The sequence below is a fragment of the Anser anser genome (genome assembly GCF_964211835.1).
Source record: "Anser anser genome assembly, chromosome: 2".
Lineage (NCBI taxonomy): Eukaryota > Metazoa > Chordata > Aves > Anseriformes > Anatidae > Anser > Anser anser.
This window is the reverse complement of record NC_139721.1, coordinates 96,755,829-96,782,147: the sequence shown is the minus strand read 5'-3', so window position 1 is coordinate 96,782,147 and position 26,319 is coordinate 96,755,829. Positions and strand designations below refer to the sequence as shown.

At 44.9% G+C, this 26,319-nt stretch overlaps 1 protein-coding gene across 5 annotated transcripts in view; it reads right to left on the bottom strand.

Moving 5' to 3' along the window:
* Nucleotides 1–26,319, bottom strand: part of AOAH (acyloxyacyl hydrolase) — a 77,854-nt gene that overhangs the window by 2,868 nt on the left and 48,667 nt on the right. For 2 of the 5 annotated variants that reach the window (XM_083826089.1, XM_083826092.1), the window contains exons 14-22: nt 25,702–25,784; nt 21,914–21,964; nt 20,072–20,108; nt 19,009–19,083; nt 13,513–13,685; nt 10,748–10,806; nt 10,602–10,661; nt 8,499–8,595; nt 5,196–5,272 (exon numbers count right to left, since the gene is read on the bottom strand). In XM_083826089.1, the coding sequence (XP_083682215.1) occupies nt 5,196–5,272; nt 8,499–8,595; nt 10,602–10,661; nt 10,748–10,806; nt 13,513–13,685; nt 19,009–19,083; nt 20,072–20,108; nt 21,914–21,964; nt 25,702–25,784 (712 nt within the window). Of the gene's footprint in view, nt 1–2,511; nt 3,464–5,195; nt 5,273–8,498; nt 8,596–10,601; nt 10,662–10,747; nt 10,807–13,512; nt 13,686–19,008; nt 19,084–20,071; nt 20,109–21,913; nt 21,965–25,701; nt 25,785–26,319 lie in introns of those variants that run through there. The other 3 variants (XM_083826090.1, XM_083826093.1, XM_083826091.1) reach the window with 2 other exon arrangements.

The following is a 26,319-nucleotide window of genomic DNA, read 5'->3' as shown; positions in this document are numbered from 1 at the left end:
GATGGTTTGCAGTGAGATTTGTAGGAAGGAAAAGCTGCTGAAAGCCCCTGGGCTCCCCCTCTTGTCAAGGGAAAGAAATTTCTTCCAAGGACAATCAAGCAGGACTTGGGGAAGTACTGTCTCAGAGATGACTCTAGAGGGATCTTGGGAGGACTCAGACATCATGCTTTTAGATGTTAAAAGTAAATGGTGTGAATTTCATCCACTTACAGATTGATCTGGGTGTTTTAGTGTTTAAACTTAAGAGAAATACAGATATGCCAAGAATGAGTAATCTCCAGTTTTGCAGCTTAATGAAAACACACAGGAAAATGCTCTTCTTCCTGTAGGAATGTCCCATAATGAAATATAGTTCTGGGCTGGGCTAAACACGAGTGCTTGGTGTTTATCCCTTCCTTCAAGGGTTCTTAGATACAAAATACTCTCTGTGGACACTATGGAGACTATCAGGACGCTGGTTGGCCGAGTCCCTTGGGAGGCGGTTCTGAAGGGCAGAGGAGTCCAGGAAGGCTGGGCGCTCCTCAAGAAGGAAATCGTGATGGCACAGGAGCGGTCCGTCCCCACGTGTCCAAAGACGAGCCGGCGTGGAAGAAGACCGGCCTGGCTCAACAGAGAGTTGCTGCTTGTGCTTAGCAGAAAAAAGAGGGTTTATAATCTTTGGAAAAAAGGGCGGGCCACTGAGGAGGACTACAAGGATGTAGCGAGGCTGAGCAGGGAGAAAATTAGAAAGGCCAAAGCTCATCTGGAGCTCAACCTGGCTACTGCCGTTAAAGACAACAAAAAAATCCTTTTACAAATATATCAACGCGAAACGGAGGACTAAGGAGAATCTCCATCCTTTACTGGATGCGAGGGGAAACCTAGTTACTAAGGATGAGGAAAAGGCTGAGGTGCTTAATGCCGCCTTTGCCTCAGTCTTTAGCGGCAATACCGGTTGTTCTCTGGATACCCAGTGCCTTGAGCTGGTGGAAGGGGATGGGGAGCAGGACGTGGCCTTCGCTATCCGTGAGGAAATGGTTGGCGACCTGCTACGGAGCTTGGATGTGCGCAAGTCGATGGGGCCGCATGGGATGCACCCGAGGGTACTGAAAGAACTGGCGGAGGAGCTGGCCGAGCCGCTTTCCATCATTTATCGGCAGTCCTGGCTATCGGGGGAGGTCCCAGTTGACTGGCGGCTAGCCAATGTGACGCCCATCTATAAGAAGGGCCGCAGGGCAGACCCGGGGAACTATAGGCCTGTCAGTTTGACCTCAGTGCCAGGAAAGCTCATGGAGCAGATTATCTTGAGGGTCATCACGCGGCACTTGCAGGGCAAGCAGGCGATCAGGCCCAGTCAGCATGGGTTTATGAAAGGCAGGTCCTGCTTGACGAACCTGATCTCCTTCTATGACCAAGTGACGCGCTTGGTGGATGAGGGAAAGGCTGTGGATGTGGTTTACCTTGACCTCAGTAAGGCTTTTGACACAGTTCCCCACAACATTCTCCTCAAGAAACTGGCTGCTCGGGGCTTGGACTGGCGTACGCTTCGCTGGGTTAGAAACTGGCTGGATAGCCGGGCCCAGAGAGTTGTGGTGAATGGAGTCAAATCTGGTTGGAGGCCGGTCACTAGTGGTGTCCCCCAGGGCTCGGTACTGGGGCCGGTCCTCTTTAATATCTTTATTGATGATCTGGATGAGGGCGTCCAGTGCACCCTCAGCAAGTTTGCAGATGACACCAAGCTAAGTGCGTGTGTCGATCTGCTCGAGGGCAGGAAGGCTCTGCAGGAGGATCTGGATAGGCTGGACCGATGGGCTGAGGCCAACTGTATGAAGTTCAACAAGGCCAAGTGCCGGGTCCTGCACCTGGGGCGCAACAACCCCAAGCAGAGCTACAGGCTGGGAGATGAGTGGCTGGAAAGCTGCCTGGCCGAGAGGGACCTGGGAGTATTGGTTGATAGTCGGCTGAATATGAGCCAGCAGTGTGCCCAGGTGGCCAAGAAGGCCAACAGCATCCTGGCCTGCATAAGAAGCAGTGTGGCCAGCAGGTCTAGGGAAGTGATTGTGCCCCTGTACTCGGCTCTGGTGAGGCCGCACCTCGAGTACTGTGTTCAGTTTTGGGCCCCTCGCTACAGGAAGGACATGGACGTGCTCGAGCGAGTCCAGAGAAGGGCGACCAAGCTGGTGAGGGGTCTGGAGAACAAGTCTTACGAGGAGCGGCTGAGGGAGCTGGGCTTGTTCAGCCTGGAGAAGAGGAGGCTCAGGGGCGACCTTATCGCTCTCTACAGTTACCTTAAAGGAGGCTGTAAAGAGGTGGGGGTTGGTCTGTTCTCCTACGTGCCTGGTGACAGGACGAGGGGGAATGGGCGAAAGTTGCGACAGGGGAGTTTTAGGTTGGATGTTAGGAAGTACTTCTTTACCGAAAGGGTTATTAAGCATTGGAATGGGCTGCCCAGGGAGGTGGTGGAGTCACCATCCCTGGAGGTCTTTAAAAGACGTTTAGATGTAGAGCTTAGCGATATGGTTTAGTGGAGTACTTAGTGTTAGGTCGGAGGTTGGACTCGATGATCTTGAGGTCTCTTCCAACCTAGAAATCTGTGATACTGTGATACTGTGATAATTTTTTTTTCTCTAAGTGTCCTAGCCTAGCCTTTTTCAATGCATGAAAAAACAGAATAGCTCTGATGGGACAAATGGATGGTTGCCTTCTTGTTTTTTTTTTCCTCTTCCTTCTCTTTGCAGTGATTTGTCTATGGCTGTCTGTTAGGAAGGTTCAATTCCCTTCCACTCTACTGCATAATTGGAATGATGGTCTATTGGATATATGTGCTGACACCTGTTTACACAAGTGGATTATTTATTTCTTCAATTAATGAGATGCCAGATAAATGGCAGGTGAAATCCAGGGCAGACATCAGACTTCTTCTGCCCAGTGGTGCATAGAAACAAGGGGGGAGCATGGTGTTCCTCCAGCTCACCATGGCACTGTGCTTCTCATACCCCATGCTCAGTTTTTCTGCATCTGAAGGCAAGAGCTAAAATGTGTGTATTTTCCTTAGGGTGCTGCTCAGTTCAAATATTCATGACTGTTTCTCTAATGCTTTGAGATCTTTGAGAAAAATGCTGTAAAATAGATTGAGTTAGGACTTATCAGTCATATTTATTTGTCAGGCTGTGTGTGACAAGTGGAGAATAGCTGCAAAGATGGAAGTAAAAGAACTCCTTCACTTGACAAGCATCAACTTTTGTGCTAGGCAGCACTAGATGGTATTAAAGCCATATCTGGCCAGAGGCATTCACGCCATTATAAAGTAAAACTTTAAATAAAACTTGCATGACGAGTGAGTGAGTTGTTTATCATCTCTCTCAAGCGTACTCTTAAATATCACGCTGTGCTCACACTTCCCCTTCTTTGTCCTGAGAGCCACTCTTTCAGAGCAGAGTGCTCTGTCTCAGTCCAAACAGCGCTGTGTTGATAACAGACGTCCCTATAACAGCAGGAAAAGAAAAATGGATTTAAAGCAGTGGATGTTTGGATAAGGCTAATTAATAAATCCTAGAAAGGCAATAACTCACTTGAAGTGAGGCATATCTACAGCTGGCACCTTGACTGTACGGGAAAATGTACCTATAAAAGCAGTAACGTCATCCTAACAGCAGGAGAGGGAGATGGTAACGACCGCAGGATGCCAGGCCCAGGGGGAGTGAAATACAGCAGCATGTGGCCAGGGCCTGCAGCCTGCCATGCTGGGAGCTGTGCCTGGGTTGGTAGCTGCCCTTCCATGCCCTTCTGCAACTTTCTTTTGACTTAGGAAGGTTCCCTTCAAGATGAACACTTGCTGTGCCCGACTCCATGCTGCCTTGCAGCAGCTGGTGGGGTGCAGGATGTGGGCAAGAGCCTTGAGGGGACGCTGTGACCCAGTGAACTTGGCTCCCTTGGTGGCTGGTTGCTGGTGGCTATAGGAAGCCTCAGGCCAGCCTCTGGGTATCGGGGTAAGGCATAAAAATAACACAAAGACCTTCCCTGCTCTGCTCCAGCCTCATTCTGTGTATTTTCCCCAGATGGTGGGAGTGGGAATGGGGTTTGTTTCATCACTGCTTTCACTCCTGTTTCGTTTGCCAAGTTTTCTCTAATTGCTTCCTTTTAAAAGGCCTGCACCGAAAATATCCAGACACGCTTCCCCCATGTCCTCAGGCTCTAAGCCCATACTTTCCCACAGCTTCCTCGTGGTACGGCCTGGTAGCCAAGCAGGCATTATTTCTGCTATGAAGGGGTCCCTCTGTGACCAGGAAATTCTTCTGACATGGCAAAGGTGAGCCAGCCACCATTTTATTCAGCTGACCAGCATGGATGTAAAAGACAGCAAGGAAAGCACTTATGCTTTGGATGTCCCTACGCCTGTCCCCACTGGCTGAAGAGGCAGTCGACAGAGAATATGTGTGTGGGGGTTGGCTCCCATCATAAAACTGCCTCAGAAATTCAGTCTGTGCTTTTGGGCACAGGGATTGGCCCCTTGTAGCACTGTTTGCTGGGCAGTCATACAGTTTTACTCTGGGCCATACCAGCAAGATGGGCCACTCTTTTGTTTCCACTTTAATATTTCAAATATGAATTTATTTTCAACTGTGTACATACTTGAAACCCGAAGCTAGCCTATAGAAAATGCATTGCTTTGCTTGTAGGAGACTGCAGGACGTGCTCTCCCAAAGCATTGCGCAGGTTCAGAAAAGAGGTACTCTGAAAATGAGCATGGTGGGAACAGGGCAAACCTTGCATAAGGTTAGCAAAGTGAGGAGTTACAGCCAAGCAGCTGTTTCTCCTTCCCTTTCATTCATTTCTGACTACAAACTTTCCCCAGCCACCCATCCTTGGAGGCCAAGGAATTGGGAGAGAAGTGCTTCATCATGTGGCTGCAGTGCATAAGCCAGTTTATAGGTATGGCTTCAAAACAAAAACTGTTCCAGGCTAGGATGGGGGGGGGGGTTCTGTGGCCTTGGAGGCTGAGGATGTGAGATGTAGGGGCATGGACATGGGCAGGGTCTTCACCATGGTCTTATTTATGGGTAGGGACAGGGTCAGGGTCTCTCGTGAAAGAACCCCCCCCCCCCATCCCTGCTGCAGGACACGTGAGCACCACAGGCAGTGTGAGCAGCCAACCCAATGCGGGCGCTGGCATCCCTCCCACTCTGCGACCCCCTCACCTTGGTTCTGGATTTTACCTGGCTGGGGTGGAAGCCATCAACCGGCTCGATCAGCTGCCAGGGCTCGCCGCCCATCTTGCGCCACTCCTCGGCCGCTGCCAAGCACATAAGCATAGGGGTTATGGCACTGCGCGGAGATGGGCCCCCTCCTCCTCCTCCCAAGGCCCTCGCTACTTTTAAGCTCACAACGGCTCTGCATGAAGATTATGATAATTTATATGAAGTTGTCAGAGCCAATACTGCATGCAATCCCCCTCTCCTTGGGACAGTATTTAAGCTTTTATTGTTTTTTTTAGTGTTTTTTTTTTATCTGCAATATTTATGAAAGGAAGTGCTTTGAACATAAATGATTGTAAAAGAATTCGCTTTCCCTCCTAACTAAGACTGATGCTGTAGTGAGTAAAGCTATAAATTATTTAATACTGATTTAATACTTCTGTATTTCCCATTTGAGTTGCAGCTTCAGCAGAGCAAAAAAATGTGTGTGTGTACATATATGAAGAAAAGCTAAAGAAAACAGTGATTTTTAGAGAAATAGAGGGTAACACAGTATTTTCCGGGGCTGATGTCTGCAGGAATAAGATGTCATTTTCAGTTACTTTTCTTCTGAGTGATCTTTTTCAACTCCAACAGAATAACCTTTTGAATTACATAAGCATGACATTCAATGCAAATGCTGCTGTACTGTAAGCCCCAGAGCCATTAGAGAAGTAAAAAGCTTGCTTTCTTCAAAAGGGCTGTAGAGTGATCAAACACGGGACTGGTGGATATAGCATTAACAGACTGTAAATTTCATATCTTTTTTTATAATGACAGATTAAGAATTCTTAATAGTGTTATACAGGCATCCCGTCATGAGAAAAATGTTCTCCTTTCAAGTGCTACAGTTCTGACCTAGAACTGCCACCGTTCACTGGACTCTGGCTGTTGTGTCAAGAAGTGATACCTGGTGCTCATTGTGACTTGGAATTCACAGACTGGCAGTGTTCCTGCTTTAATTATAGAAATGTACTTGAGAAGCTTTATTCAACACCAAAGTAACTTGTTTCAAGGCACAGGGCTTGAAGGCCTGCTTCAAAATTGCGTGATATTGGACATGAAAACATTTTCATCCTATTTTACACCAGGGATTAAAAGTGCGCACAACATACACACACAGTGTGAACTTGCCTAACCCCTATATGATGTTATACACCGAGTATGAGGCTGTGTGCTGTAAAAAAAGCTTGGTAGACATGCTACTGTTCCAGTCCAGAAATAGCAAGTAAGGTTTCTATCAAGAAAGGTCAATTTATTCCATTATATTTGATCTCCAAAAATCCTAGAGCAAATTCTTGGACAAATCTTGAGTACAGCCGGAGATTGCCTTAAAAGTGCCCATTGCCTAGGCTGGACTACAATAGGGTTTGCTCACATCTCCACAAGAAAAGCAACCCACACCCTGTATTTATTGCGCCCCTTCTTTATAGAACCGCTAAGCACTTCAGCCAAAGGCAGCATCTGAGCTTGACTGTCCATCTAAACCTACAATAAATGCTGGTATACCCTGTTTTCATTCCAAGGAGGTTGGGAGCTGCTATGTACACATGCACAGGCCTGCCTGGAGTCAGTGTCCTCATCACAGCATGAAACCACCACTAAATATTTGATGTCTGGAGAGTCTAGGGGAGGATCTGCACTTGCTTCAGAAAGAGACCGGGAAAGTAGGTCAGCAGCCTTAGCTCGCTTTTGAGCGCGCTCGCAAACTGACAGCTTTACTGACGGGAAGCTCACATGGTTAGCACCAGGGCTGCAGGAAACTTCACAAAGTGTCTGTCAGAGCCGATGTTTGTATGTGCATGTGTGATTTTGTTTACCTCATTTATTTAATGCGCTGTAATCAAGAACAGCAAATTATATTAAGATGTTTCTTTTCGTGAAAGCAAATAAATTACCTGAAGTTAGCAATTGAACTTATTAAAGTAATTTGCCTACCCAGCAGGTAGTTTGTTCCAAACCCTAATGACTTGTTAAATATTAAGTAGCTGATATAAAACCCACAGAGAGACTCGGACATCCTGAAACTCTGTGCTATGATATCTAACTTGCAGTGAGGTCTGTGTCTCCAAGCTAAGTTTTGGGTGGAAAAACTCCCTCTCCCATCGTCTTCTTTACCTCCTCCCTCGGTGGTCTGCATGAGACCCAGACCCAGCTTCATGAACTGTGTCGTAGAGGATAAAATAATTTAGTGAGTTTTGATGGGGTTTGGCTGCGGCTGAGACTTTTGCGATAATCTTCGATGCCTCGGCAGCTTCGTGCTTCCAAGGACACCCAGACACTGATGGGGAGAGGTGTCAGAGATGTACACTTTGAAGTACTGCCAGGCTGCTTCTGTCCCTTCATGGCTCCAGATTTAGCTGTCTACATTTTGGGATTTAAATTATCATTAAAAAAAAATTAAAAATAAAAGAACATATGGTCCCCAGGCAATTTTTTTTTTCGAGCAGGACCTCTCCTTTTGAATACCAATATAAAGAAATGCAGATCAGATTTTATTATTATTATGTATTCTTTACAGAATCTAAAAATTCATGGTATTAGGGAGGCCCCAAGGGTGGCCAGGGCTGGAGCTTCTGCCCCATGAGCTGAGGGATGGGGATGGTTTGCCCTGGGGAAGAGGTGGCTTCAGGGGATAGCTGCCTGTGGCCCCCAGTGCCCTCAGGAAGGTGACAAGGGGACAGGGACGGGGTCTTCACAGCAGTACAAGGTGGGGCAAGAGGCAATGGGTATAAGTTGAAACACAAGAGGTTCAGTCTGGATGTAGGAAAAAAGCTGTTTTCCTGCTTTTCCATCACTGTCTAACTGCTTGAATACATTGCCCACCTCAGTCCCTCACCCCATGCTGATCCTTTTCTTAAAATGGAGGAGCAAGCATATACATTCCTGGCTCTTTTTTTTTTTTTTTTTTTCCCCCTTTAAAATGTCAGTTACAGAAGAAAGTGAATTAGGTAATGCACTTCCCTAATGTCACTTAAGATCACATAAGGATGAGTTTTGTAAGGTCCTGGAGTCAATGCTGCAGAGGTATTCTGGTGCTTGAGGAAGCACAGGAAGTAAGCCAGTTCTTATTGGGAGAGATGCTTTTGAAAACACTGAGCTAAGGGAGGGCAGCTATGTTACTCAGGGAGGAAAACTGGCCAAGAAAAATTCGTCTTCTGGAGGCAGTGCCACCAGGGTCACCCAGGCTGCCTTGGTACAGAGCTAACATGTAGAGAGGGCATTAGCAGCTCAGCACGGGACTGAACGCTGCCTGAGAGACAAGGAGAGAGAAAAGCAACTTACTTTGTCTCAGTGGGAAATCCATGTAGAAAACATCGAAGTTGCCAAATTTCTCAGATCTCGCTATTTCTTTCAGGACGTTGGAAAGCTGTAAGGCTCTCTGCAAAAATCGAACAATTTGATGTCAATTCATTGATACTCACGCTGCTATTGAATGGGTTTTGGTTTTGTCTCTGATGTGCAGGCAGGAATTTCATAGCTAATATCCCCCTGTAACTGGGGGAAAGGAGAATCAGGGTTCTTTATCGTGACACAGACATGCACCAGACATTCTCTGCCTTTGGGCTACCCTGCTCGCGATGCAATGAGCCATTGCAGATTTGCACTGAGACCTCATCTGAGATAATACGATGAACACAGCATACAGTTATTTTACCACAAACCCCTTCTAGCAGCAGCTCTAGTCCTGTATAATTATTCAGGCTCTCTCATTTTCAGAGGCCTCTTGACAAGTGGCAGCCCCGTCATTTCCAATCCTCTTAAAGAAAACAGAAACTTTCTGCAGACGATAAATGTTCCCCCTTTCCCATTATCCTTCCTGCTGCTGCGTCATGCGTACTGGCACTCAGCTAGCCAGACCACATTCTGCTCTTACTTTCAGTGGAGTAAATTAGCTCCCTCGGCCACAGACCTAACTGATATATCCAGTGTGATTTCTACAGCCGTAACAGAGATCAGGATCTCCTAAATATTTAACATGCGCAGTTTGGATGATAACATAGACAATTAGTTTCAGACAGGAAGCCAGGAGGAAGATTAATTCATGCCCTGCAGACACAGGAATTGTACGTGGACTGCAGTTACATGTCCTGTATGTCCTGAGGTGTAGGTAACATATAAGCTGCAGTCCTGTAAAGATTTAGGAATGTTCTTAATAAGTCAAGAGGGATGGGACATAAAATGAAACCTGTATGTAAACCTTGGTGAAATTAAGGCCATATTTTCTGTTTACTGAATGCATACATTAGTATGACAATGCACAGAGATGACACCTTTGTCTATATCTGCTTACTGGTTCTTTTACATGGCTGCAGGGGGCAGGGTTAAAAATCAGGGAATAAGTGGCTGCTATGATGTGCCGCCAGATTTTTAAAAGGACAGTTTAAAAGGACACCCATGTCCGGCTGCTCCCACTCCTGCCTGCTGCCTGTGTGCTCCTGTCTGTACCACCTGGTGATTAAGGCCACAGCAATGTGCCTAAGGGAGATCAGCACAAAGCCCTGACAGAGACCAGGCCAGGATCTTGCTCGCAGGGGCTGCTCCTGGTGCCAGCAAAATCTATGCCATCAACACTCCATGCTAGCAACTACCTTCTCCATAAGCAGTTTCTTCCTCACCAGGCACATTTTCACCTCAAAGAGCAGGACCCTGAACGTTTTTTGTCTAAGGGAGATCACATTCCCCAGGAATGAATTTGGACAGCTGAGGGATCACCACAGGAGCTCATTTAGAAAGCCTGCAGCTTAACTGTGCTGCTCTGAGAGCCTGCGAGGTGTTTCAAAGGGTGGGCATGGAAGTTTCCACAGCTTTGGAAGAAAAAAAAAAAAAAAGAGCTGATGTCTTGCATTTGGGATATCAGGTTTAGGCCAAGAAACCATTAATCATATAAAAGACTAAAGCAAAAACTATATCACTACATAGACTCAATTTAAACTTTCTCTTGACATGGAATTGTTGCATATTCCTTTTGTCGTCTTACATCTAAACCATGCCTTTTGTTGTCTTACATCTACACAAGGCTTTTTTATCTGTTCTGGCTATTGTGAAAGGATTTGGGGGGTCCTGTGCTCCTCAGTGAAGACACTTTGATGTACAACACAAGACATCTTGTATTTAGGAAGAATTTCTACATGGAGGGGGCAGTCAGGCATTGGAAGGGCCTGCCCTGGGAAGAGGTGAGGTCTCCATCCCTGGAGGTGTTTAAGAGTTGTGTGGATACAGCACAAGGGCATGGCTGAGTGAAGGGACTCGGCAGGTCAGGTTTGTGGTTGGACTTGATGATCCTGAAGGTCTTTTCCAACCTAGATAATCCTATCATTCTATAAAACGTACAGGGGCAAGAGGGTGGATTTCTGCAACCACCGCAGAGTTGGTATTCCTCCTTACCTCTGAGGTCAGGTTCCTGAGGGTCTCGTTGGGAGTCAGCCAGCCATTGCAGGGGCTCACCTAGGTGGGCAGAGGAGACAGCACATTATCAGTGGGCAGGCGGAGAGCAGAGGAGAGCAGAGGGATGCTCCTAAGGCAGACCTTACCTCGAGGCAGTTGAGGAAAGAGTAAAGCTGGCTGTAGGTGATGTCTCTGTTCAGCTGCCCTGCAAAACACAGAGAAGAAAGCTCTGCATGGCCAATGGCCAAATGCACCACCATCACTTTTTTTTGTGGCTACACGTGTTCCTCCCCATGCATCAGAGCCCCAGCTGGGGAGAGGCACCCTGGGAGCCCCACCACGACCACCCTTGTGGGTCTGGGAGGTGCTGACTGGTATGCCATCCATTTGCACATCTCAGTCTCCGAACAAAACACAGCCATTGCACAGCCAAAAGGAAGGCTGAAGGTGAGTGTGTGTACCCCAAGCTTTGCATCTATCTCAGAGAGGACAGCCTTACAAGGGAGAAACAATTTTGCTGTCACTGAGGGACATGGATACTTTTCTGTGGGTGAGCAAATTCAAGCACCAAGTTAAACACCCGGTTGACATTCCCTGAAATTCACTATGCTGCACAGTAACCTTGCTTGTTAAGAAAAATACCCATTTTATCAATTCTTTTGCTTCTTTGGTGACTACAGCCAGGATGGAGATTAAATGGACACTCAGTTCTCTGAGTTTGTGGCACACTGAGCATCCCATCAGACTTCATTATTTTTGCAGTGTTGAAACCTGTAGTTTTTGTCATTGCTGTTTCAGGAACTGCAGAGTATGATATCACCCAAATTAAACAGGCTCCTCGGGCTGCTTTGTAGGATCTCCACAATACAGGTGCAACTCCTGCCTATCTCACCCTGCAGCAGTATCCGTTCCCCACGGAAATGATTGGGGACCTCAGAGATCAAGGGTTGGTGGGGATGTCCCAGACCCACATAGCCCCAAAGTGTCAGGCTCTGAGATGGGCTGTGGGGGGGAATGGGGAGCAAAGGGCTGCAGCAGCTGATGGGTTTGGCTGACGTGAGCCCAGGTGGGTATTTTGGCTGAAACCCAGAGCGATGTCTGGTGGTGCCTGACTGGCTGCCAAGCAGGGAAACCTCCTCACAACCCATCAGAGGATCTGCCAGAAGTGATATCTTGCTGCAGAATGCTGCTTAGGATTAATCGGTTCCCTCCAAGGCGAATGAAGCCCTCTGAAAAATTGCCAACTGGTCGTATAGCTAAGCGCTCCTGGTTTGGCTTGTGCCAAAAATGCTACGTGTTAGCTCTGATAATTAGATATCCAGTAGAGGAACTGCCCATGTGATAAACATGCACTCAAGCAAAGAAGTGCGTTTATGTGACTGAAAAATAATTATCACAGGCTCACTCTGTGCCAGAAGGGATGGGAGTTTTTTGTTGTTTTTTTTTTTTTTTCTGCTTTCACTTCATAATAATACAGTGCTTATTAGAGAAAATGTGACGATGAATCAAGAAAACAGCAGAAATGGATACCTCAGACTTCCTAAGAGGCATGTACTTTAGAGGGATAAAATAACATGTAGAATATTAAGAAGAATCTATGGGGCCATTGGCAATGATTAACCTTGGGAAACCAGGCACAGTGCTTCTTCAAAGCTCTAATACCCTGTGGTTGCCAAATTCATCTGAAGATGTAATCTACCATTTTAATGATGTGCATTAGCTTCTCTTTCTCTCTCCATTTACTGATGAGGACTAATATGGCAACAACTTCCCACTTAGATGCATGGGAGATTCATTTACCCAGAGACAAAAGGAACATGCTTTTGGTCTAAAACTTGACAGCAGAATGGCCTCGTTGGTTCTTTATGCCTACACTAAAATGGAGAATGTCGAACATACTTGCTTGTATAAAAACACATTTTGCTAGCAGGATGAAATATTTCACATTCTTTCTTTATTGACTTTGGGGTGGTAGGAATTTGTAGAGAAGGGGTTCTCGAACAAGTTTCCAAACCTGCCACCCCATAAATGTCCCAATTCTCCATGGAAATGTGCCCACACTGACCCCAGAGACACAGACACCAGCCTAACCACAGTGCAGGATGTCTGGTATTGTCATGTGTTAATGCAACTCCACCATGATGATGTTCCTCTTTGCTGTTTGACATAGCATGAGCAAGTGGTCAGTCAATGGTCAGACATGCAGCTTCTCTGCATGTGCTCTCAGTGTGCTCTGAGGAGATAGGCTCCCAAAGTTAGCCTCCAAATCCCTGCAAACACTGCCTCAAAGAACCTTACGGAAACTGCACTCTGAGAGAAAGACCCAAGACGTGCCTATACAAGGAGTGATGTTTCAGTTGTTACACCTGTATGCAGCGTAGGAGGTGCCAGACACCCAGAGCTTGTGGAAAATTTATTCCTTTAGCATCTGCTCAGTCTTTTGCAACTCCCTGGATTAATTCTGTCCCAGTCCACACCCAGCATTATCAAGACACCCATCGGTCAGTGAGTGGAGCTGCTCACCAGATATCAAGCTCCACCTGTAACAAGATCCAGAATGAAGCATGGTCAGGCTGGCCACAATTTTGGGACAGGACTAAAGCAGAACATCTTGTTTGCACATCCACAGCATATGTTGAGCCTGGTTTGGAGCTGATTGGGTCTGGCTGGTGGGGGGTGGGGGGGTGGGGCATGGGCACCATAGGGATCTGCGCTCTAGGTACTCTATTCTGCACTGGGGGTGACTCTCTTACTTCTACTGTACAGCCAATATCCAGCTCATATTTTCCAGATCTCCTCCACTCTGTCAGGTTTGCTTGAAATATGTCAACAGATCCATAAATTATTCAGGGAGAGAAGGAAACACGAGCGGGCAGATAGCCGAGAGGACCCCACAACATCTCATATTTACCTAGAGGATGGTATCTGTCATGCAGATTATCCCAGAGGAAGCGTCCATCCACCAAGCCTGTTAAAATCACGTGGCTGCCGTTTGGAAGCCGTGAGTCCAGGTAACGCAGAGCTTGTATGACATTGGAGAGCATTTCTTTGGGGGTTGTCATGTGAGCCAGGGTGTCATGGTTCCTGCAGAAGGAGAGGACACAAACAGGACATTGTGTCAGGTAATACAGTGCCACCAAACAGGCACCTGAAATTAAAGTGTTTTCTTGTCTTCTGTTCTTACATGTTAGGTTAGCTAAATAAAACCTCATAGAAGTGATGCTAATGTGCTTTAATCTCTTGTTCTTATTGCCAAAACAAAAAGTGATGCAGAAATCTCCCTCAGTGTAACAAAGAAAAGCCTTCTCCCTGATAAAAACACAGGCAGACATGCAACCCTTTTTTGTGGAGTGACCTCCACGCAGGAGAAAAGCCTTAGCTCTCTTCCTAGTTTTATGGTAGAGCAATCCCATTGTTTGAAATGAGTTAGTCTTTATTTACACTACCAAGTGGTGAATGGGAGCTATGAAGCAGACTATGACTATATTGGTTTCTCGTGGTGCTGAGATCCATGTAGAACCACTAGAGAGCCTCACTCTTTGCAGCTGTTGCAGAGCATCTCAAGCCACTTGCTATAAATCCAGAAACTTGCCAGTTTCTAGTCATTAAAAGCCCATGCTCTTTTTGCTGATTGCAAAGATACCGACCATGGCATACTTGTCAAACTCCAGTCTGGGACTGCCATTTGACTGGTCTGATGTCTAAGCCAAGTTTCATCAGGAAAAGGAATCCCCAGGCTACTGCACCTGGTGATTTTATTTTAGCCTCTGTGATTCAAACTGGGGGAACCAGTGCTGTTCTGCACACATGGCTTCAGGGTGAGGGATGCCCCAGAACAGATGCAAGGATGGCTTCCCCCACTACTTGCTGTGTGTACCTCCCATTCAACATCCTGTTCAATTACGCCAGGTAGGAATATCTAAGGTGGCTTTGCCTCCCACATCTTGTACACCTCCTACCACCATGCTGCAAGAGAGCACTGAGGGGTCCAAATGAATATAGGAGACTGGAGGAAGGAGGAGGTATTGAAGCTAAAATAGTCCTCAGAAATGTCCACTCGGATGCAGGAGCTGTGACAGTGTCCCACATGGACTAAATGCCCATGTTTTATAGCTTGCCAGTGGGCCTGAACCTCTCCAATCCAGACTCCCAGACTCCGGTTTGTCCTTCCCTTGCACATAGCTGTAAATGCTGCAGGAAAATAAAATCCTGAAGTTGAAATACATTTCAACTTGTATAAGAAAAACAAACAAACTCCCCCAGGCTACCTAGAGAACCCTGCTCTAGTTATATTATTGAAACAACCACTTTATTATATAAAGGGCACTTGTGTGCTCTCCCCTTAGAGCTATTGCCATGCATCTGCAAAGGGTGATGAAGAAGAGGGTGAAAACATTCCCAATGAGGTAATCCTGTCCTGGCAGGAGCCAAGGGCTGGGGAAATGAGGCTGGTCCTGCCGTGGTGGTGCGACTCAGCTTGACCAAGGTTTTCAGAGACAAAGGGCTTTTTCGGGAAGCCTTCATCCTAAGAGCATGCTCAAATCTTCCATGTGATACAGGAGGATGGAGACCTTTCCCTGGAGAAGTCCTTTGAGTTCCATGCCCCCAACCTATGGCTTTCCCATGGGTAAGAGAAGGGCAAACTCAGTGTGGGGATGACTGAGATGTTGGGAAATCAAGCAGGATTGCTTGTTGGTGAATGCCCTCCGAAAGCAGGAGCCTTCACAAGCTTTGCTGTTTTGTCTTGAGGACTAGACATCCAGAAATGGTTGTGCTCTGGGGTAACTGAGTTCCCTGTGGGAGAACTGCATTCCCCTAATTAGGATTTGGGGTTCTTTAGCTGCTGCATTTTGCATACAATATAGTAATTAGACACGTTCCCTGGGCCTAGAAACTTATCTTAATGCAGAATGTGCTTCTACAGCATTTGAGAATTTCTGGTTAGGGAGAACTGAAAAACAGCATTAAGATTCAAGCTCATGCTTGTGACAGCCACCCGAGCAAGGTACTTTTGAGATAAGACTGTGGTTTTGCCCTTAAATTACTTCATTTTTGCCTACAGGTGTTGCTGCACTTGATTTCAAAATACTGCTCTGATGTAAGGCCGCTACGGCAAGCAAACACATCAGCAGGAGATGAAATTAATATGACATTCGTAGCTCCACAACCTCCTGTCATTCTCTGCTGAAGTCACACAGGTGTTTCTATGCATTTCTTCACATTTCCTCTCTGTGCCAGGCTTTGAAATTAAAACCAGCCAAGAAGCAAGCTGTCTTGTAGGTACATGCATTTTGGCTTGTGCAATAAGGGAGGCAGCAACAGGGATGGCTTCTGCACACCTGGGACCTCTGTAAGCTGATGTTTGCCACCACTCATCGTGTCAGCACATAAGCAAACGGCCATCAATGGTAGGGTGCTTGGCTGCACGGAGACCTTCTCCAGCACCTGGTACCACCACATCCTGCAGGGCAGGTCTGGTCTCACACCACCAATCCAAATAAATCCTCCCCAGACCATGTTTCATCCTCAGTGCTGCTTTCTAATCACAACTGTAACATGCCCAGTGTTTGGGCCACTGGCATACGGGGCCACCAGGTGCACGTGTGGTTTTCATTGAGAGCTCACGTGCCCATATGTATGCATGCACATATGCACATACATATACATACGTAACTGCAAAGCTGGGAAAGAGAGGCTGGAGAAGCAGTGCCTTACCCCAAATGCAACTAACACACAGTAACTGCATCGCGTCTGGGGCTGCTGGTGTTCATTATTTTCTTGTTGCTTTTTTTTTGTTGTTGTTTCAGGTCCATGTGTCCCACATTTACACCTCAGTGGGCTGAGAGATACCGTTGCCATCTGTCTTTATTTTTCTAACCCCTCTGTTTGGACACCACAGTGTGGAGACTACTGGGAACATACAACGCATGCTGCCAATTTCATTATCTTTTTCCTCTATGAGCATCCACGTAACACATTGACCCGCTCTTCACATGGGATGAAATACTGGCATTTTAACAATTCTTTGGCTAAAAGCTGTGCTCAGCACATTGCTCTCTCATCTGAAGGCAAAATACAGGATATGACCAGAAGGGCTCTATTACTGCACTTTAAAGCTGTCCTTGAAAAGGTTTTTATTTGTCTAGCTTTAGGTTTAAAGTCAGGTCCATCAGATGCTCCACATCCTCTGTAACCTCTGTGGGTATTATCAGAGCCAGACAATGACTGGATCCTCAAAAATCCCTCTCTGCTACCCACCCTACTCGATGGAAACAGTGTGTTTCTATAGGAGCTGCAGCACCTTTCCTTGCTGGAGTCACAGGGATCACCACAGCCACAGCTTCTTTTGATGCTACAGGTGTTGTGGAGAAAAACAGACAGCAAAGAGAATTGGAGCAGACAAGAGTGTCTCTGCCAGGTAATAGGCACTGGGAAAAAACAACAAGCGGCATTTTGAGTAATACTGTTTTGGAACATACAAGTAGATGATGCAAGGCCAAAATGGTTTAAATTTTGTGGAGAGATTCTCTTTTTCTTTAGGCAAGAATAGAAAGCAGGGTTAGACACAGGGGAAGCAAAAGGATTAACCTGCAGCATGGGGAGTTAATCAGAGGGAAAAGCAGTGACTTTAGCAAAACAGCAGAGTTGAAATACATGCTCAACAGAGCCTGGCCCATGCGTGCAAGAAGACACCGCTGAAGTCTTTTATTTTTAGTAGGATTCATCACCTTGGAGGTGGTTGTAGCAATACTCCAGAAGCTTCTGGATAACCAGATGCCCAGGACAGCCATGCCAGCAGGCAGCAGGAGGCCTGGAGGGATGGCTGTGACTGCTTTTCCCACTCAGTGCAATGGTGAACTTGCTGATAAGCAAAGTTTTAGGCCACTGAAAATGGGGTGTTTTAGAGGCAAAGCCTGGCAGCCTTAATAATAGCTCCAACTTAATTACACAATTTGCAGGTGAGACTTTAAAAGCTCTGAAAGGAGACTTAGCTGCATGTGCATCATTTAATAAAATGTTTTTAGTGTTTTGAAAGTGTCCATGTTAATCAGATTTATTTCTTTGTCTGTCCTGGTTTTGGCTGGGACAGAGTTAATTGTCTTCCCAGTAGCTGCTATGGTGCTGTGTTCTGGATTTAGGATAAGAACAATAACACACCCATCTTTTAGCTGCTGCAGAGCAATGCTTGCACAGGGACAAGGGTTTCAGCTCCTGGTGCTGCCCCGCCAGCGAGGAGGCTGGGGGTGCGCCAGGAGCTGGGAGGGGACACAGCCAGGACAGCTGGCACACACACTGACCACAGGGATGTCCCATATCCCATGGGCTCATTCTCAGCAATAAATCTGGGGGGGCTGCTGCTCTGAGAATGGCTGGGCATTGATCAGCAGGTGGTGGGCAATTGCATTGTGCATCACTTGTTTTAATATACATATGTTTTTTTCTTTATTTTTTTTCTTCCTTATTAAATGGTCCTTATCTCATCCCAGGAATTCTTGCACTTTTCAATTTTCTCCCCCATCCCACTGCAGGGAGGTGGAACGAGCAAATGACTGTGTGGTGTTTAGCTGTCTGCTGGGTTAAACCACATCACTGGCTAAAAAGGCAATCTGAAGCTCCATCAAGGTGAAAATAATGTTAGGCCGACAAAGTGTCCATTTGGACCACTTACAAAATCAAAGCTGGAGCGTGGATGTGCTGTGCATTGGCCTGGTTGAAAGGTGGCTTTTGTGTGAACTTTCTGGGCTGCGGATTTCTCACTATGGGAGGAAGAGAAGCATCAAAATGGTGACCTCTGTGTGCCCCTGCGAGCGTTGTTAATGGGTAGTGCCAGAACTGTTAGTTTGGAAAGCTTCAGTTCATTCTCCTGCTGAGCTTGTGACAGGAGTAAAGCCAGAAAGACAAAAAACCTGTTAGGAGAGCACAATGAAGGCTGCAGGCAGCGTGCTCAGAGGCAGGGTGAAATCAGACCTTGACAGAGGACCACACCATGGTTCTTCAGAAAAGGTAGACCTCTACCTCATCGCTACCTCATCTGATGGGAGATGGTACACTGGATAAGACGGATATACATGCTCATAATGCTCCTTTTTTTTCCTCCTGTTGTTTTCATTTCATCTACTTTGCAAGAAATATTAAGCTTCAAACATGCCTTTGGTCATTTTATCACTGTGAAAGAAAGACGGACAAGCTCTGAATAAAGACAGGTAGGTGTCAACAACAGAGACAGGTAAGGAGATAACCAGTATTTTTAGCAGAAAAATAAGAATGAAGCAAAGATCAGCAGCAAAGAAAAAATGCCATTAAGGGTAGGCTCAAAGCAATGAGACAGAAATGTCCAAAAAGCCAGGAGTACTCTAAAGAAGCCAAATTTATGACCATATAAATGTTAGTACTGATTAGACCTTACCCGTTGCAGACGTCATTCCCAATTGTAGCATAGATAACTATGGCTGGATTGTCCAACAGCTGGTTTCTAGCCAAGCTGAAAGGCAAATCAGCAGCATATTAATGGGCAAATATATTCTCAATGTCTGAATCACACACCATGTGAATTGGAAGTAGCTTGTTCAATTTTGGCCAATGCTCAGATGACTACGCTTCTAGGCTTTATTTTTTTTTCTTTTTCTTTTTTTTTCCCTATAATTTTGTATTTTAATCCATGTTCTTACATATTAATTTTTTCCTTGTCCCTCTTATCCCCTCATGGACTTGTCTTTTTCACTGTTTTTCTTGCTGGTTTTCTATCTTTGCAGTATTCAGAAGCCAAATCAAGCAGCTCCATTTCAGGGCAAAGCCATAAATCAAGTCAGGAGGTTTTTAGTTAGAGATGGGAGAAGAAGACTATGTGTGGCTGACAACTAAGTTTATGTGTAGGATTGGGCTCAAGATCAAATCAGGATGTGGCTTGCAGTTCAGTGCTAGAGAGGAAGGATTCATTAATACTTTCTCTGCAGCAGAGAACTATAAATCTCTTAGGACGTGAACTACATCAGCATGGAGCAGTCTAAGTTAAATGCAACCATCCCATGGCTGACCCAAATTCATCTGAAAAGGAGAGCTGCTGCCTCTCCCTATCTGGTAGCTACTCAATCATACCCATATGGAGATAACACAGCAGGCCTGCCTGTGTCTATCCACATTGCTACAAACCAGGAGTAATGGAGTCAGGGAGACCCAAAAAACTTAGCCTCTTCCCTAAAATCACTGGAAATACTCCATTGGCTTAGGGTCAAGGCCCTGTGGATGGTGACATCCACATCCGAAAACAGTTTTTCCTCTGTTAATGAATGTTGATACCAGAGAAGAGACCAACAGTACTTAGGGCGGAGTGGCCAAGTGAAGCTCTGCTTCTTGAGACACTTCTGGATAACACATTCATTACAGGGCTCTGCTTCTTCCATTTGAGGGTGTAGGACCCCAGACACATTTCTGTACCTGCAGTCAGTCTTCAAATCCCATCAAACACTCACCTTTTCATTAAATTGAGGAGATTTCTTGAAGAACCACCTGATCACATGCAGTGGGAATAAGAGGAATAGTACAACACTGTTACAGTGACAAACAAAATGAAAAGCAAAACTCAATTTCATTGCACATTTCTAAGAATGTAGGAGTATTTTATTTTATTTTATTAAATAAAAATCGAGCAACAGGTCATCTCTAAATTTTTGGGTGCCAGCATTAGGAAGTAAAGCCAAATCCAGTGACCTGCTGCCTCTCACATGAGTTCCACATATCAGACTGTAGAAAATCAAATGCTTTTAAGTGCTGGGTTGTTTGGATCTGGCTTTTAATCCAGATCTAGCAGCTTCTTCCCATCTGTTGAACATAGTAGTCTCTTGTAAACCAGCCAACCTGACTTGTCAACAGTCAATCTACTTTTAACTTTCCCTATAAATTGCAAAGGGAACTGTTCTCACTCCTCTAAGAGAGTAAGTGTCTCACAGCTTTGTCACGTTGGGAGTGATGCAAGCCCTAAACATAGGCACCAAGTGCCATTTTTGACATCTCAGAGTATCCAGGACACCTGCAGCAGGGATGGCAGATACAACACAGGATGCCTTAGAGATTGTGCACTTCTGGAGAGACAGCTGGAGGTGGGAAAGATATTGCAAAGCATCTTAAATGGCACTATACACCAACATTGGGGTGCCTGTATTGCTCTTGCCACCAGTGGCAGACTTACGAAAAATAGCATTTGGCCAGCTGCAGCCCTCCGGATTATCTGCATTTAAATAGCAATTCACCCAAATGGTTGGATGCAAATCTCTCCTCCTCCAGGAAAAGAACTAGCTAAACCTAAGCATCTGTGAATATCAATCGTGTTTCATTTATGTCTTGAATCAGAGAAGCATTTCTTAATCAGGAAAGCTTTTAAGCGTAAAATTTACTAGCGGGACTTTGAAGGCTGTGCATACACATCCCAGCTATCCACAGCATGCAAATCAAACTCCATCACCTGCAGTGCAAGAGTGACAGCAAAGAAGAAGCCAGAAAAGAAATTATGCTTTGTTTAAGATTAGACCAAGGCCATGACTGCAAGCAGCCCACCCCATAGCAGCATACAGAAACACAAACTTCAGGTGCAGGCCTTATGCTCTATACTTGTTTCTATTTTGCAATATCTTCATTCTCTATCCTCTTTTCTCACTCCTTCTCTTCTTGTATTATGCCCCTGTTCTCTGCTCAGCTCCACTCTGGTCTTTCTTCTCCTCTTTTCTGCATTGTGCCTTGAAGCTTGCTTTGAGGAGAAAATCCTGTCCCCCCGCAGCTCTTATGGGGAATGTTGTGGGCAGAACATCATTAAATCTCCGCCGGATTGGTGTCGGGAAAAGATCTAAGAGATAAACCCCTGAGGTAGCAATAATACACTTTGCATTTTAATAGTGGTGCCTTTGTTACTGTCGCTGACAGTGATGCCAACTGCATATATCAACGAATCATTTATGTTTTAAATAATCCAGTTCTTCCAAGCTAAAAATGAACGTATCTCTCTGTTGCCTCTCTCTTGAGGGCTGCTACTCCATACAAAATCCAGTCCTCCTGTTGAGAAGCTCTTTTCAGCTGAATAAGATCCCCACACAGTCCTTAGAAAATATGGCTTAGAACAGAACCACTGCTAGCTGATTTTTTTTTTTTTTCTGTTTAATATCCCTTTTTCAGATCAAATTCAGTGTCCCTTTGTTAAGCCATTCTGCTGCATCACTCCCTGGACTGAGGCTGCAGTGCTAGCGCAAATAAATTATTCAGGATCTCTGGAAATTAAAGACGCATTTACAAAAGGTAAGAGGCTCTTCTTGGATAGGTATTACCTCCACAAGCGTAGGTAGTTATGGGCATCTCAGTGGAAAGCATTGGCACAGCTAAAAATCAAGTTGAAAGATAAAGAAAATGAAGGGCTTTTTTAGAGAAGTGTTTTAATGGGTAAATTGAGTCATCAAGGAAGTGCTTATGATCCACGATGTAATTTCTGATAAACACATTCAAGAGAGAAAGAAGAGACCAGGCAGAGTAAGTATTTGAAATTCAGCTACCCTTGCACTGTTGAATGTCTCCCAGCGACTCCTGGACCGCTACTGCCCCCCTCTCTGTCACTTTTCAAACTTTTTCGGACCAGTGGCATTTATTAGTTTTGGTGAGGAGTCAGGGATGGGTTTACTTCCACTTGTGAATAAACCCAAATTTCATGAGCCTTGAAATATTTCTGAGGTGTGCAGAGCTGCTGACAAGGAGCAGTACTGACCTGCACAGAAGTGACTTGGTCCAGATAGCACCAAAAGTGCTACGTGGCTGAGAATGGCTTCTTGCTTACTAATCTTTAGATCCTTTCTGCTGTGAAAGCAATTGGAAATGCAAAGATGCAAAGAAAAAAGTCTCCAGTTTTCCCCAGATGAACTCTGGGCTGACTAGAATTTCCAAAACTGCTGAAATTATATATTATACATTATATATCATACATATATATATATATTTATATTATTTCTTAACTGGTTTTGAAGCCACAATGAGCTATCTGGTGCTTGATTGCTTAGTGAGCTATGACATGTATTAACAAGGCTTAATTTTTCTGGTCAAGGACAAGAATCCCAAAGAGACAGATCAGCCTATGAGTAGTAAAGAAATATACAATATACCCATGTTCTGATATAACATATGGTATCCATGTATCTCAAGAAAAACATAGACGATAATTACAAAATTGTTCTGTAGTTATTTAGAAATTCATAGGGTATTCACTTTCTCCATATTTACTTAATATGCTTTATTATTATTATTTTAATTTTTTAATATTCTAGCAACTGATTTTACTGTCAGGATGCTTCTTGATAGAAGCAAGGGGTTTTCAACAGGTGATGGAGGACATTCAGAAGAACTTTCAGACCCCACACCTGAGCATTCATACCCGTCCCTCACATCTTAGGATCTCTCTGAGTCAGTCAAAAACCAGAAATAACACATGGTCTGCAAGCCTGTGTGAAGATGCCAGGAGGCAAAACAATAAAACCATGCTGAAAACAATGAACAAATAAATTAAAATGTTGATGGAGAATGTTGATTAGGAGTGTGAGCTGCTTGCTGTGCATCCACAGACCCCCAGCTGACCCTCAGCTCCAGCACCTCTCCCTTTCATTGCATCTCTCTGGGGAAGCAGTATTTTTGGAGGAAAATCAAGCTCTCCCAGCTGCGACTATGTCAGGGTGGTGGTCAGCTTTTAGCTTCACTGACACTGACAGTGCCCATTTAAATCCTCCCATTCTGGGAAACCATTATGCCAAACAAGGCAAGAAAATTGAACCTTTACAGTACTGTGTCAATGTGATGATTAAGATAAGATACTGAGGGAAGATACTCTGGGATTTTTCTATCACTTGTAATTTTTTTCAGATTCTTTTGCCCTGACACAGGCTCACCTCTTTTTATATCCTGCAGGTGTCTGCAGTGTAAGCGTGAGAGAGAGGTGTGTAAAAAGAAATGATGCACACAATAAGACCCCTCTCCCCCCCCCCCCCCTTTTTTTTTTTTTTGGTTTAAATGTAGGGGGGAATTGGGAAGAAAGAAGAAGGGAAAGCACGTCTCCTATTAAGTTAAAGAGAACAGAACAGGGTGATAGGGTATCAGGCACTGAGGTTAACTGGCTATAGATGATAAGAACTGTTGACCTCATCTTTTTTGGCCTTTTGTTATTCCCCCACCAGAAGGGATACCTGAGGGACTGTGGTCATGGAAGCCACCAACCCCAGTGCCCTGCATCTGACAGACGAGGTGAGAAGTATCCATAGCCAGCCACAATACCAAAGACATTGCCATATATTTGTGCAAAAAGACTGAAAGCTTCAGAAATACATGTGCCTCAGGAAGGAGGAAGGTTTATGGAGGCATTGCCAGTGGTTTAGGTGCTGGCACCTGAGGGGAACTCTCTGATGAAAAAGCCCACCTGAGCCTGCAAGGGATCCTTGCACCATACTACCTGCTTGGACAACATCTTCAACCCTGTGAGACCTGGCTCATGGAGCTGGGAGTCGGGGCAGACCCTTTCTGATCCTAAATCTGGCAGAAAACCTAATCCCCAGCATTTAACACATTTCTATATAACACTAGAAACTAGTGCAGCAGTGCTCCTCACTTGTGGCCAACATGACTCATCATCACCCCAGAAAACCAAGCTATCCGCCCAATTTTCCCTAACTTTTGCAGCCAGTTTTCTGAAGAATGAAAATTAAATACAGTGCAAACACAATGTGGTAATCACAGAATGACCAAGTATCTTTTAAATCCACTGTTGGGGACATCACTTAATCTGACACACAATAGTTAACATCATAAACCTTAATTTCAAAGGGAGATTACTCTCATCCCTTCATGCAACCACTTTGGCAGATTTAATCAAACTCTGTCTTGAAACAGCTCTGGGCTTCTTTTTACCCCCACTCCTCTGTTTTGAGGGCTATTCTAGGTTTTCACTCTTAGGTAGTAACCTTTATTAATGTTCCCACTACAAATATAGGTATGATTAATGAAAACCCATGCTCTTGTACCAGAAGTGTCCATTTAAACCATGGTTTAAACCATTCTTCTCTCTTTCTGGTGTTTATGCCTTGAAAGATTCAAAACCAGGACTGTAATCCCTTTTAATCTTTGTTTTGTTGAATTGCCAAAGTATTTTAACATTCCTTCAGACATCTCTATTGCTGTTGGGCTCAGGAGCATGTCTCCTTTCTCAAACCAAGTGCTTTTCTCTGTTTAGTTGTCTCTTTACCCACCTTTTATTTCTTGTATTAATCTTCCTCTTCTTCACTTACATGAACATTTCCTGTGAGGTACCGTATAAGAAGACCCCTTCCTTATTTCTGGGTAGATTAGGCCTGCTGCATATAACCTTGCTAACACAGGATGTTATTTTATAGGAAGAAGATGTTAAGCCAGCCTCACAAAATTAATTATTGACAAAACAGTGCTAAGTTTTGTCCTAATTTACCTTTGTGTCCTTGATTACTTCTTTAAAATCTGGTCTAAGTGCACACAAAGCCACCTGCACCACTGACTGCTCCAGTTTTGCAGACGGATGTTGGTTTTTGGACAAAGGCCTTGCAGGACATCACAGACACCCTTGCTGTGAGGCTGGGGACAGTTTTGTGCCTTCTCTGCCTGCTGGTGTGGCAGTCCTGTGAGCCTCCCTGTGTTACTGTGGGGTGCAGCGTAGGACCCCCAGCATCCCCAACGGGGATGGAGAGAAGGGGTGTGCAAGCAAGCAGGCACCATGCCATAGCCTCCAGAGGAGATGGGGTCAGGCCTCTTAGCTCTGTCACTACCAGCAACACCCCTCACATTCCCCCTTTTGGTCACTGGGGAAAAAAACAATGAGAGTTACAGTGGGGTACACTGATCTTTGTTTCAGTGGAAGTCCGTAGTAAAAGCACAGATAAAAGCGACCAAGGAAGGACGCTGAGTTAAATAAGTGCTGGTCACTATTTTTTCCACAAGACATGCATGCAATTTGGAAGGGTTTTCTCTTTGTTTCTGGTAGATGTTCATTAAAGCCACATCAAATATCAGACTTACAAGATTAAAAAAAAAAAAAAAGTGAAATAAGTTAACTTACCATTTTGGGAAATGTTCTGTAAGTCTCTGTGATTACAGCGATTTCTCCTGCGTAAACGTAGATATAGAGAATCTGTCCAGCCTCTGAAATAAATTGAGAAAATGCAAGCCACTAAATGTTTATGATGTGGATGAAAACAAGTCCAATATTTAAAAAGTTTGTTTTTGTCTCTGAACAACACTGTGCACCAGTTGTGCATATACTTCCATTTTACAATTTCTCTTTTTTTTTGAGATCATAAAATTCATTCATTTTCAATAGCATGGCCTAAAATGGATGCTCCAACATTCTCTGAGAAGCAATAAATGGTTGGAGAGTTTTGTTTGGATTGTTCATCCTGGCTGCTTTCACCCTAATCTTTCAGGCAAGGTGTTTAAGAACCTTTTTCCTATACATCATTTACCAAAACAATCCTGTTGATTGCTCACTAATTGACTTTTCAATTGGCTGTTGTGGAAGAAGAATTAAAGGAGAAGAAATATTGTCAGGGCATTCATTTCCCAGTGCCATAAATCTCCGGTGGATTGATCAGAAGACAGGTTAAATTTGATTTTGATTACTTTTCTCCATTACTTTGCACTGTCAAGAAAAATTAAAATGCAATGAAAAGGATAACAG